The sequence below is a fragment of the Tiliqua scincoides genome, chromosome 1 (genome assembly GCF_035046505.1).
Source record: "Tiliqua scincoides isolate rTilSci1 chromosome 1, rTilSci1.hap2, whole genome shotgun sequence".
Taxonomy (NCBI): domain Eukaryota; kingdom Metazoa; phylum Chordata; class Lepidosauria; order Squamata; family Scincidae; genus Tiliqua; species Tiliqua scincoides.
In genome coordinates, this window is record NC_089821.1 from 266,618,813 (window position 1) to 266,632,452 (window position 13,640).

The window sequence follows — 13,640 nt, forward strand, 5'->3', positions numbered from 1 at the left end:
GGTAAGGGAAAGGAGAAAACTAGACTGTTGAATGGCAGGCAGTCCAGTATTTGAGTGAGGGAGCCATCTGCTGGTGAACAAGAAAATGCAAGCTCTACTTTTAAAAATTGAGCTTGCAATAAATGAGAAACCTTGCCCGGGTCCTGCTGCCAATGAGCTCCTGTGGTTCATATTGGCACACTACCTCCACCAGCTATCCACACACTTATGTAGTCTCAGCAAAAGCTACCATCACTATGAAAACCCTTGTCAAGTGGCTGCTTTTCCTTGTCATGCTGTTGAAAAGGCAGGGACAGGATCAAGCATAAGCAGGAAGTATGGACCAGGTTGCTTTAGCATACCATATCTTCACTTTTCTCTTCCAATCTGCATGCCTACCTTTTGCCTTTTTGAAAACAGAGTGAACAAGAAATGATGGCAAAAAAAGTTTTTTTTAAGGGGAGAGGTGTCACTGCTAAGGCAACAATTTGGACAGAGGGAGGGTAAATGACCTACCAGGGTGTGGAGAGTGGGTAGGTAGGTCTCAGATTTACCACTCTACTCCATTGTCCATGCACTACATCACTGATTAGAATTCTGCAGATAAACAAATATTTATTAAATTGATGCACCATGAGGTAAATAACTGGGGGAACACGGTTGCAGTCTAGAAGTTAATTTGAGTTGTCTTTTTTTTTTCACCAGTTTGCTTACAAGATAGTGTTCTAGCTTTTTGGAAGCATGGAATGCAAGGCAGGAGTTTTCGATCAAATGAGGTAAATATTAACAAAATAAAGGAAAAACATACTATTTCATAGCATTTATTTGAAAAATAAGCTGAAAAACAAGACTGCTGTCCCTCTTAATAACCATAATTAATTAATTAATTAATTAACCATAATTAATTAATATTTTAAGTCTTTAGATGACTTTGCAAAATACAACAAGCTGTGGCTTATCAAAGTACCTCATTTTCCTATGCAAAATTAGCATAGTGATCAAAAGCATGAGCTAGAAATCATTGTAAATCAATCATCTGCAATAGTATTTATGCCTGTATTAAAACTTATATTGTAAGTGTTAATGAGACTACTTTGAGCACAAGATATTTTTATATGGCACATTTCCTGATGAATTAGGGGGGATCTTCAGCTGATCCTTTTTATTAATTGGTCAGTATCATGGAACCCTTGTCTGTTTAGCTGCAATAGCTTCATGAATTGCTGCAAAGTAAAATGCTTGCTAAATTCTATTGATTAATATCTTAAAGTTCTAGTAACTGTTTGGCTTTTCAAATAGATCACACAGGAAATTTCTGACAATACAAGAATATTTAGACTCCTTGGATCTGACAGGTATGATCAATTCCATTATAACATATTAGAGTGAAAATGTGCATGGATTGAGATGTTAAAGTGTCTGAATATTTCTAATTACACCTCTGTTATTTTTAGCCCCTATGCTCTTGTCCTTGAATGTCTTTTACAGGTTTCAGCCTTCAGAAAGAATGACTGTGTTGGGTGCTGCTTTGCGTACACCGCCTTGTAAATGAAAGTTGAAAAGCAGTATGAGAATTTCATGCATAGGCATCACAGTTCATTTCTGAAATTGTAGGAGGGGAAATATTGCTGTTATCTGTTGCCCTTTTCATCGTCTCATTGGGAACGTGAGGAGCAAGTGAGGGAAACATCCCAGAAATGAACAACTTGCAGGCTTCCAAACCTATTTCCCCAAATGATTTGAACAGCCAACAGTGCCCTTTATATAGACTCTGACTTGTTGATCTGGCCACTCATTTCTTGGGAAGTTTTTTCCTTCTTCTATAGCAGCAGGTGAAAATACACCTATGATCATTTGTTCCTCAAGGGTTTGTGCAAGGGGAATTCTGTGGCCTTTTATATTCAGAGGTTTCGTAGACTGACCTAGATGTTAGCCATATGAAACTGCAATATATATATTGAAAACATGGAGTAAATCTAGAATTTTGAGAGAATTTGAACAGAAAGCCTAGGGATAAATAGGAACTATTTATGTATCTAGGGATAAATAGGAACACTGCAATAACCTGTGTTCTTGTTAGATACACAGAGCATACAAATTAAGAGCATTCAGTAAAACGTATCCTCACTGAATTAATTTGCCTTTCTTTTACATGTCCAGGATAGGCCAACAATAGTCGAGGAGGTGATGGAAGGCAGGGTATGCTATTTGTGCATAGGTTTGTATAGATGTGATAAGTAAAGGTGTTATTTTTCTGTGATAACAAAATAAAAATAACACATACCACCACTTTTGACACTTCACATTTTTGTAAAATCAAACAAAAAGTGTCCCCCCCAAAAACATTTTTAACACCTAATTGACTCTGGTGGCTGTCTCTGCTTATACCATCTATATCACCTACATAGTACACTTTTGAAGCTATTATAATTTATAAAAATGCACCCTTGGAATACAAACACATAATACTGCTTTCTGCACTTTTTCCTTGGAGAAAAAGCAAAATCTGCAAAATAATAATAAAAATGTTTAAGAACATCTTTAGTGATAAGACAATAATTGCATAGTAGTCAGTTAGTGAAATTCTCCAAAACCTAACTGTTTTGCCATAAGAGTACGGAAAACTCTTGTTGTAAGCTGCTGTTGAGGGTCTTGGGTTCAACCAAATAATGCAGTATGAATTTGGTTGTGTTTAGGGCTGGCAGAAACCCAATTTAGTTACTGAGTTGGTTCAAGATTTCTTAGGCAGCATGTGTCGAATATTACCTTTCCTGTCATCTTCTGCCATTATCTGGAACCAATAATGTATGAGAAGAACAAAAGAAAAACCATGTTTGAATCACGCCAAAGGCCCATCTAGTCCAGCATACTATTTCCTACAGTGGCCTAACAACTGTCTTGAGAAGCCCATAAGCAGGAGAGAAAGGCATTCTTTCTGGGATAAGTTACCCTTATAGGGTTATGTTCTGAATTTGGATAGAGCTGTGTTGTTGGAAGCTCATTCCATGAGTATAAGGAGCCTTGTTATTTTTCAAGTTGTACTTGTAAAAGTTCAGTTCTCCTGCTGTGAATGGAAAGAGCTTCCAGTGACAGAGCTGCACTCTGTCTAAACTCAATATACAATCCATAATAGTGCCTTGATGCATTTGTCATTATTTGAATAAGTCTTATGAGAAAATTAGTAAGTAAACAAATATATGAATAAATAGTGTGAGTAAATACATAATTTTTAATGTTTATTTTTACAGAGTTGTGGTACTGGAAAGTAGGCCAACAGATAACCCTACAGCCAATAGCAACTTGTACATCTTGGCAGGTCATGAAAACAGTTACTGAGAGGCGACATGCATGGCGATTAATCAGGAAAATACTACAGCTTCAATACTTGTGGATGACTGAAATTGCACAAAAGCAGCAGAACCCAAACTTCAGCTACTTTGTAATTTATTTTGGTGTATGAAAGAGCAAGAGTGTTGAAATGAATGATACGGACATGATTAGCACATGTAAACCACAGAAGTGCTTGATTCTCCATTATGTAATCTTTGTACATATGCAGTATTTTTCAGTGAATTGTATTGCTAAAGGCTTCATTTGATTTTATGTAGATAGTGGTCCAGTATCTTATCTGTACAGATGTAAAAAGGTTGCTGAGGATATAAAAAAGGATTTGGGGTACTATTTTAAGGTCTTCAAAAAATTGGATGCTAGTGATACACAGTGAAGAATAACACTATTGTATTTTATTATGTAATTTACTAATACAAATAAATATTATCTTTTAGACATTGTAATCAAGGCTGTAATCCTATTACAATCTTGTTTTTAATTTTATGCAAGTACAGTGGTGTTTTGGTTGCACAAAGTATTAATATGTGAGGTATTTAGTCACAAAAGTAAGCTGTGACTTTGTGGATATGATTTTGCCTTGTAATTTTAGTTTATTTGGGGTAGTTTTCTTTGTGAAACCAGCCAATTGAACACCTGTATTTTTGTATTTAAGGAAAATTCTCTAATTATTTTCTGTGCTTGGAAAAAATACATATTTTGGAATGGGAATAAATTCCAAATAGTGGTACCTTGGCATAATTATAAGTATGAACAATAGTAAGATAGTTTTTGTTAAGTTGTGCCACTCATATCATGCTAACTATTACAGGATTCCACAATGTGGAAGTGGTAGGAATATTTTGGGCTAGATCAAGAGATGTGCAAACAGTCACTGCGCACAGCTAGCAATTTGCAGATCTTCATTGGCAGTTTCATTAAGATGAATTTGCCCCCTTGTTAAGATGCAAGTTAAGTGGCTTGGGAAGACACATTGAATACCTATGCTGAATTGCCATTGTGTGTATTTGAATCTTCAGAGCTGCTTTGCTAGTTCACATAGCATAGCTGTACACCATGGGATCCCATGCAGATTTTCATGTCAGACTTTGGAGCAGTTGATGTGCTGCTGTTTTCCTTATGCAGTGACATCTTATAGACCAATGGCTTTCAAACTATGTTCCAGGGAACTCTTGAGATTTCCCAATGAGAAATGTAACAGTAGCAAAATAGTATGACTACTTGCCCCCCACTCCTGATCTTCCCCTGCCAGATCCAGTCATAACTGAGTGAAGGATGTACTCAAAGGTGCTCCTAGTTCATGCCTGTCTGGCACCCCATGTATGGTGAGTATCCACCCTACAGAATCATTGTCAACATGCAGGAATTTTTGGCAGAGGTTTCTCAGCAGGCACTGGTTTATTTGAGGTCAGGAAGCTTGAAAACCACTGCTTATAAAGGATTACAAATGTGGAACAGCTGTTCCTTGCATAAAAGGTTATTGTTAGATGGAGTAATTGTCTTAATTAGGCCTGGATGTTTTTTGTTTTGTTTAATGTTTGGCCTTACGACCATTTTCACATTTTTCCTCTTAATGTCTTAACACTTGGCCAAAATGATTTAGTTACTACCTCATAAACAGTTTGATGGTTATTACACATCACAGGAATTTAGTTTTGAGCAAAACTGTTTTTGATTTGTTTTTTTTCCAGTGCAGTATGTAAATGCCAACTTTTAGAATAAAAATGCACATATTCTCCCTTTTTTGTATATGTTCTTTATACTGTGATGTACACTAAGAGCAAACAACATTAAAAGTGATTTATAGTATGTATTGATGTTGGTAATGCTTTTGAATATTTCCTAATGTGTATATAATGTAAAATAAATTTTTTTAACATGTTTGTAGAGGTGGATTACCACCTGCACTAATATTCTGATGAAATTAAACATCTGCCGGGAATGATTTTTCTGAATTGAAATTGGTATTGATTGCAATAAACATAGAGCAAACATTAAAAGAAGTGAATTCAGTTCCTGTAATTATATTACACCATATAAAACAAAGGTTGTATGTTCTTATGTTGTTTTAAGAAGTGGGTCCTGGTCCTAAGAAGTTTGGGACGCACTGGTCTACCTACTCTGGTCAGTGTAGCATTGTGACAGGCAACTGGCAGCCTGAAGATTCTACTTGGCTCCAATTCAAAGCATGCCTTGCCCTGCCTTCTGCTTATGCGAAACTGTGTAGAGTAGCAACTCAAATCCCCACTCAGCTATCAGGCTCATGCCTTCAGGTCAACCACTGTCTCTCAGTTGAACCTACCTCACACGGTTGTTGCGAGGATAACATGCAAAGGCTTAAGGACAAGAACGTTATACGACACTTCAAGCTCCCTTCTTAAAGCAGCCAGCCAGGAGCCTTGAGCTGCAAAGCTTCTTTTTGAAAGGGGCCGAAATCAGCTCCTTCACTTGAAATCTAGGTAGGGGTTTCAACTTTCACAAGGATGTGGAAGTGGAGAGTGTCAGTATTCCAGGCCCTTCAGCCTTCATTCAATTAAAAATAAGAGACTCTCCTACTGCAATTCCTAAGCCCTCACAAGAAAACCAGAACAGTAGCTCTTGCTATAGTCTTTTCTTCCCAAATCACAGAGGGATGATGGGGCAGTGAGGATGCCATGAAGCCAACAAAAGACATGGCATCTTTAAACCAGGAGCTATCAGTTGGACACAGGCCTATTCAGTGTTTCAAGCAAGTGCATGCCTCCCTGGTGTGGCTTTGGCACCTGCTCCACAGTTGTTCATGACCTCAATCTGAGCAAAAAGACCTTTCTCGATCTCAAAACATGACAACTAAGCACACCTTGAACATGACCATGCCACATTTTCTCTGGATATCAACGCATGTCAACAACCCCATTCTAACTACTTGCCACACAGGTGCACTCTTATGTATCTCCAATCTCACAAAGATTCTCTCAAGGATAGAAGCTTGCTCTGAAGACAGTGCAGCTGAAGCCCTATCCACACCACAGTAAGGGATGAGAACCCTCAGCAAATCCCTCCAGCAGTCAGAATTCTGTCAGCAGCTCCTTGTTCCAAAAGGGGTCCACGGCAGGGGTCCAAGAGGAGAGGAAAGACTGAACTCGCACATGCACACAGCCAGAGCAACAAGAAGTGGAAGCCAAGGAGACCAGTGATATGACATTTCCTGGCTACCTTCACATAAGCATCCTCATCGTTTCATGACTGGACAGACTCAAAAACATGGAAGTCAGTTAAGGCAGATGATGCACTATTCCAAAAAGAACACACATAAGATCCAGACCCACCCCAGGGAATAACTAGTCAAAAGGTACCTCTTTGAAGCAGTTCTCTTCTGTTTAGCTGGGTGAAAGCTATGGTCACTATAAATCTCATCTTAGTATCCTATCTAGCGTCTTAGCTAGTGGTTGCTTGCTGGTGTTTCTTTTGCATCTTTTATTAGATTGCAAGCTCTTTCGGGGACCTGCCTGTGTTGGAGGAGCTTGACAGTGAACCAACCCTAGAGGAACTTCATATGGCCCTGGACTCCCTTGCCTTTGGGAAGGCACCAGGAAAAGACAGCATCCCTGCTGAAGTCCTAAAGTGCTGCAAAGAGATCATCGTCACTGAGCTGCATGAAATCCTCTGTCTTTGCTGGAGAGAAGGTGGAGTACCTCAAGACATGAGGGATGCAAACATCATCACGCTGTACAAGAACAAAGGCGACAGGGGTGACTGCAACAACTACTGCGGCATCTCTCTCCTTAGCATAGTAGGAAAGCTGTTTGCCCGAGTTGCACTAAAGAGGCTCCAGGTACTTGCAGAGAGCGTCTATCCAGAATCGCAGTGCGGATTCCGAGCCAGCAGGTCCACCACTGATATGGTATTCTCCCTTAGACAACTGCAGGAGAAATGCAGGGAATGACAGCCACTCTTTATAGCCTTCATAGATCTCACGAAGGCTTTTGACCTGGTCAGCAGGTACGGCCTCTTCAAGATTCTCCCCAAGATTGGATGTCCACCCAGGCTCTTCAGCATCATCAGATCTTTCCACAAGGACATGAAAGGCACTGTTGTCTTCGAAGGCTCCACATCAGACCCCTTTGACATCCGAAGCGGAGTGAAGCAGGGCTGTGTTCTTGCGCCAACCTTGTTTGGGATCTTCTTCGCTGTCCTGCTGAAGCATGCCTTTGGAACTGCAACAGAAGGCATCTATCTCCGGACCAGATCAGACGGAAAGCTCTTCAACCTCTCCAGACTGAGAGCAAAGTCCAAAGTCCAGCTGAAATGTCTGCGTGACTTCCTCTTTGCCGACGATGCAGCTGTCACTACCCACTCTGCCAAAGATCTCTAGCAGCTCATGGATCATTTTAGCAAGGCCTACCAAGATTTTGGACTGACGATCAGCCTTAAGAAAACACAGGTCATGGTTCAGGATGTGGACTCACCTCCCTGCATTACAATCTCTGCGCATGAACTGGAGGTTGTCCATGACTTTGTGTACCTTGGATCAATGATCTCTGACACTCTTTCTCTCGATACCGAGCTAAACAAACGTATCGGTAAAGCAGCTACCACGTTTTCCAGACTCACAAAGAGAGTCTGGTCCAACAAGAAGCTGACGGAACATACCAAGATTCAGGTCTACAGAGCTTGCGTCCTGAGTATGCTTCTGTACTGCAGCGAGTCATGGACTCTTCGCTCACAACAGGAGAGGAACCTGAATGCATTCCACATGCGCTGCCTCCGACGCATCCTCGGCATCACCTGGCAGGACAAAGTTCCAAACAACACAGTCCTGGAACGAGCTGGAAATCCTAGCATGTATGCACTGCTGAAACAGAGACGCCTGCGTTGGCTTGGTCATGTTGTGAGAATGGATGATGGCCGGATCCCAAAGGATCTCCTCTATGGAGAACTCGTGCAAGGAAAGCGCCCTACAGGTAGACCACAGCTGCGATACAAGGACAACTGCAAGAGGGATCTGAAGGCCTTAGGAGTGGACCTCAACAGGTGGGAAACCCTGGCCTCTGAGCGGCCTGCTTGGAGGCAGGCTGTGCAGCATGGCCTTTCCCAGTTTGAAGAGACACTTGGCCAACAGTCTGAGGCAAAGAGGCAAAGAAGGAAGGCCCATAGCCAGGGAGACAGACCAGGGACACACTACACTTGCTCCCAGTGTGGAAGGGACTTTCACTCCTTAATTGGCCTTTTCAGCCACACTAGACGCTGTGCCAGAACCACCATCCAGAGCGCGATACCATAGTCTTCTGAGACTGAAGGTTGCCAACCCGTGACCAGTGATAAAACAAAGGATAAACATAAAACATTAAAGGATAAGCATACTTCAGACACTTTTATTGAAGTTATGCTTAACTGCTAGTTAGAGTTGAAGAAGAAAATCCATTATTGTCTTGGGTGGCATAAGTGCAAATTGTGAATGGAATGATTCCACAGGTGCAGAAAGTCCTTTCTACTTGCACAAGGCCCTTTTGCATGAGTAGAACACTCCTTCCATTCTTGGACAAAGTTTGCCTTTATGAAGTGTGCTGTTCAGAATGGAAGTACTATTGTGGATGACACCCTTAATTATTATCCTAACTGGCTAATTTTGCCATAATTATTTTTGAGATGCTAACATTCTTCATATGGTCAGAGATGGTACAGTGTTTTTAGCAAAACTAGTAAAGGCTCCCTTCAAAGTAATCCCAGTGAATATATTTAGGGCGCAATCCTAACCAACTTTCCAGCACCGAAGTAAGGGCAATGCAGCTCTGAGGAAAAGGAACAAACATTCCCTTACCTTGAGGAGGCCTCCATGACTGCCACACGAATGAAAGATGCAACACATGTCCCGTTGACACAGCTGTGTCAGTGTTGGAAAATGGGTTAGGATTTGGGCCTTATTGATGCAGTTACCTTATTTTTATTCTTATTCAGCCACCGGGTAGATGGGACTCGTCAGCCTGGGAAGGCAGCTCATCTGAGAGAAGGAAAACTCTGATCCCAAACCTCCACTGCCTTGTGGCTACATCCAGTTGTGGAAAAGGCTTCAGGAGTCAACCTTGAGGCAAAATCAGGAGCCGGAGTCCCTGAGGCAGTTCATGGCTGAACACAGTCACGTTCTGGCAACTCCTGTGACGCCGCTGGAACCAACCGTATTGGCTTCTGCCTTTCCATTGGACCATTTCAGCGACGTGGAGAGGGGGGGATTTGCTGCATGGGTAACAGCCTATCCTCCATACCTACTTTACCCAGGCTTCGCGCACTGGAGAGGACACTCTGTTCCAGAGCCACCATTCAGAGCGTGACACCATGGTCTTCCAAGACTGAAGGATGCCAACATACCTTATTCTTAACCTATTTGAATTTACCTCCCTGGCTGACCAGAGACCAAGAAAACAAAGTCCTTCAGATTAGAGTGGCCCCCTTTTGCTGGTCTTACAGTTTGACTGCTTAAAATGATGGTCAAACAATAGTATTAGTGTCACTGGTGCTACTTCACATTACGCCAGGTAATGCTGGACCTTACTGCCTTGGGGACTGCATGTGACTGCCTTACCTAGCCCAGGGGTGCCCAAATTTTTTGGCAGGAGGGTCACATCTCTCTGACACTGTGTCAGGGGCCAGGGAAAAAGATTAATTCACATTTAAAATTTGAATAAATGAATGTATTAGAGATGGAACTTATATGAATGAATGAAGGTCTTGCAATAGCTCAAGGCCTATAAAAGGCCTTGCACAAAGCAAGGCTGGCCTTTGCTGCCGCTGCTGCATCACAGATGTGAAACAGCAAGCAGTGGAGAGATCCCACAGCCCACGTGAGAGGGCAGACAGTTGCCCTCATGCTGAGAGCAGTTGCATTGGACCATCATGGGCTCCGACAAGTCTCTGAAGGGCCAGAGGCTTATTGGAGACTAGGGGCACTGCACAGGTTGGATTGGGGGGTCCCTGAGGGCCACAAATGGCCCCAGGCTGGGGTTTGGGAACCCTTGGCTAGCCTAACTGCCAGAAGTGAAGCAGTAATGTTTCTTCTTGTTTACTGACTTCTTGTTTGCTTGGTACAATGTGTGACTGTTCTAAGGAGGTGTTAAGGAGCAGGGGACACATCAGGAGGCAGCAGTAACTGGAGAAGCTTCTTCCTTGCTGCGGGGCCAACTGTAGGGCAAGCCACCCTCATGCATGCACAGCATCAGTTTCTGGTGACAATGGTACTTGCCAAAAAAAAATCTTGAAAAGCCCTAGTTTAAACAGTGTTCACTTACCCAGTAAACAAGAAGCCAGACAAAACAGGAGAAATTTATTGGCAGGTCCAATGGTGCCTGAAGACACGGGTCACTTAGATTCTTAGGGCTAGTTTATGCTACATATGGCAAGCACATCTTTCACTTGTATATCAGTGTTTGGTTTTCAACTCTTGCCGGATAATATTGTCAGCAAGGCTTCAACTATAGGTAACTCAGCATTCTTTTACTGCACTTGGATATTTATATTAAAGGAATGCCAGTAAATTGGCCTTTAGTAAAATCCTATCAGATGGGAAAGCTTGGGACTGTTATCTGATGGTTTAACTTTATTGACAAATTGCTGTATTGTGCAGACTGTGCAGCTACCCTTGACAAATATATGTGGAGTATAGCAGCCTACAGCCTGCCTGCTTACATCTTTCTGCACTGACTTTCTGTTATCTTCTGCATTTGGCCTATAAAGTTTTCCGGTGCTTAAGCTCTTCATGTATATGCCACCACTTTTCACTTCAGCAGCACCTATGTGTGAGTGTTCAGTTTGTTCTGTTCTATGATTTTCTAACGCATTTTTTTTACTTTGTTTTGCCGTCTCTGACTCTGTAGATTCAGGGTAGCTACAACGAAATGCTTCAAAATAAGCCAACAACCAGACCCATAGCCAGGGAGACAGACCAGGGACAGACTGCACTTGCTCCCAGTGTGGAAGGGATTGTCACTCCCAAATCGGCCTTTTCAGCCACACTAGACGCTGTTCCAGAACCACCATTCAGAGCACGATACCATAGTCTTTCGAGACTGAAGGTTGCCAGCTAACTAAGCCAACAACTGGAGGAGGAGGAGCCAATAGTGGATGAACAGACATGTCTCCAGGGGCTCCTGAGTCTGTTTTCCCCCAAAAAACTGCAGGTCTGAAGAGGAGCTGAAGATCTTTATCAGGAGAGATAAGATCTTTCCACAGTGCAGGTACCAGAGATTTTGAAAGCGTTAATGAGAAACTTTTTAAGGATGTTGAAAGTGCTCTTTATCTTTGTAGTGGAATAAATAGGTCGTGGATTATAATTATAAATATAATTTGGTGTGTGGACTAAAATCCAGAATTACTTGTGGACATAATTTTTATTAGATTTGAAAGAGTTGTCTCCTTGAGACTGTTTTTTTTGTTTTGTTTTTCTCCATTAATCACAGTTAATCTGTAAGAAAAATTCAAAAAATGACTGAAAAAACATGGTGGAAGTAAGGAGAATAATTCGTGTTGGCAACCTTCAGTCTCGAAAGACTATGGTATCGCACTTTGAATGGTGGTTCTGGAACAGCGTCTAGTGTGGCTGAAAAGGCCGATTCGGGAGTGACAATCCCTTCCACACCGGGAGCAAGTGCAGTCTGTCCCTGGTCTGTCTCCCTGGCTATGGGCCTTCCTTCTTTGCCTCTTTGCCTCAGACTGTTGGCCAAGTGTCTCTTCAAACTGGGAAAGGCCGTGCTGCACAGCCTGCCTCCAAGCGGGCCGCTCAGAGGCCAGGGTTTCCCACCTGTTGAGGTCCACTCCTAAGGCCTTCAGATCCCTCTTGCAGTTGTCCTTGTATCGCAGCTGTAGTCTGCCTGTCGGGCGCTTTCCTTGCACGAGTTCTCCATAGAGGAGATCCTTTGGGATCCGGCCATCATCCATTCTCACAACATGACTGAGTCAACGCAGGTGTCTCTACGCTGTGGACATCTTGTGGATTAGAGAGAAATTGCAAGATGGAGCCTGTTCCAGATATTTGAACTCAAATGATCCTCAAAAATTTAGAAAAATTGCTCACAATGAGAAGACAGCAGTTGAGTTGGTCCTTGCAGATTCAAGCCAGTTTAAAGACTTTTTCTCTCAACAGATAGATGTGTGCAAGGAGCAATTGGAAGATGTGAAGAAAACAGAAGATAAACAGAAGGAGAAAGTGGAAAAGATGATGGTGAGGGATGAAATTATTATCAGAAGAGTGGAAACAAACTAGAAGAGTGGAAAATCAACAGGATCTAGGGGGGACACTGATGGAGATTGAAATAGAGAAGATGGACAGAGTAACATGGGTGCACAAAATACAAAATTTGTTGGAACAAGAAAAAGAAAACATATCCCAGTTAAGTGGAAGAATGAACATACCTTACACAAGAAAGTGTGGGCTTATTGGATTCTGTTATGGAGATAAATTATTAAAGATATTACAGGAGAAAAATGGAAAGCAAGAAAGAAAAAAACCTGGGTTAAAGAAAATTGGAGGATTTTATTTAGTTAATAACTGGTTTAAATTTACTTTAAAAATAAATATATACAAAATTGATAAATATGAATTAGAATGAATTAGAAAAAATAGCTGGAAGTGTTAGTGTGTGGATGAATTGTTTTACAGATGGTTATGTTAAAGAAAAAATGTAATCAGATTGGAGAATTAGATGGGAGAATGGTAAAGAACATAAGAGATTGTTGGTTTTATTATAATTTGGAAATTAGATTATTATTTGATATTAATGAGTAATTGAACTAGTTGAGATGATAAAAAGTGAATATTTAGGAAAGATATTATAGGGAATTAGGAAAAATCTATTATATTTGCTATAAGAAATATATAAATGAGTAGAAGATATAGAAGTAGATGGACAAATTGTTTTATATGTTATACTTTTGGTAATTAGATTATTTTGTTTAATGTTAAGTAATTGAAGTAAGTTTGTTTGATAGAAAGTGAAAATTTAGAAAATATAGTACAGGGCATTAGGGAAAATTTAGTATATATTATATAAGTAAATGGATAAACTAATAAGAGGCAGAAGTAGATGAGTAGTAGATTAGGAGATATAGTATGATTAATGAGTAATGGTATATGGTATTTAGCACTCCTAAATGTATGTTATATGTTTGTATGTCTGTGTGTGTTAATTAAAAATAAATAAATAAACAAGCCAACAACTGAAGAATTTCTGGGTTCATCTCTGTCCCCTACCATTTTGCCCAAATGGATTTTACATTGCTATCCAAAAATGCTCTGGCTTTGTAGCTTCCAAGCTGAAGTCTGTTCCAGTCCTGGAAAGCAGGTC

General features: G+C 41.0%; 1 protein-coding gene across 4 annotated transcripts in view; it reads left to right on the forward strand.

The window, feature by feature from the left end:
• MAP4K3 (mitogen-activated protein kinase kinase kinase kinase 3) overlaps nucleotides 1–5,309 on the forward strand; it is an 86,680-nt gene extending 81,371 nt beyond the window's left edge. For all 4 annotated transcript variants that reach the window (XM_066625269.1, XM_066625278.1, XM_066625286.1 and 1 more), the window contains 3 exons: nucleotides 685–755; nucleotides 1,279–1,334; nucleotides 3,228–5,309. In XM_066625269.1, coding sequence (XP_066481366.1) covers nucleotides 685–755; nucleotides 1,279–1,334; nucleotides 3,228–3,315 — 215 coding nt within the window. In that variant the 3' untranslated portion in view covers nucleotides 3,316–5,309. The remainder of the gene's footprint in view (nucleotides 1–684; nucleotides 756–1,278; nucleotides 1,335–3,227) is intronic.
• Nucleotides 5,310–13,640: the final 8,331 nt, after the last annotated feature.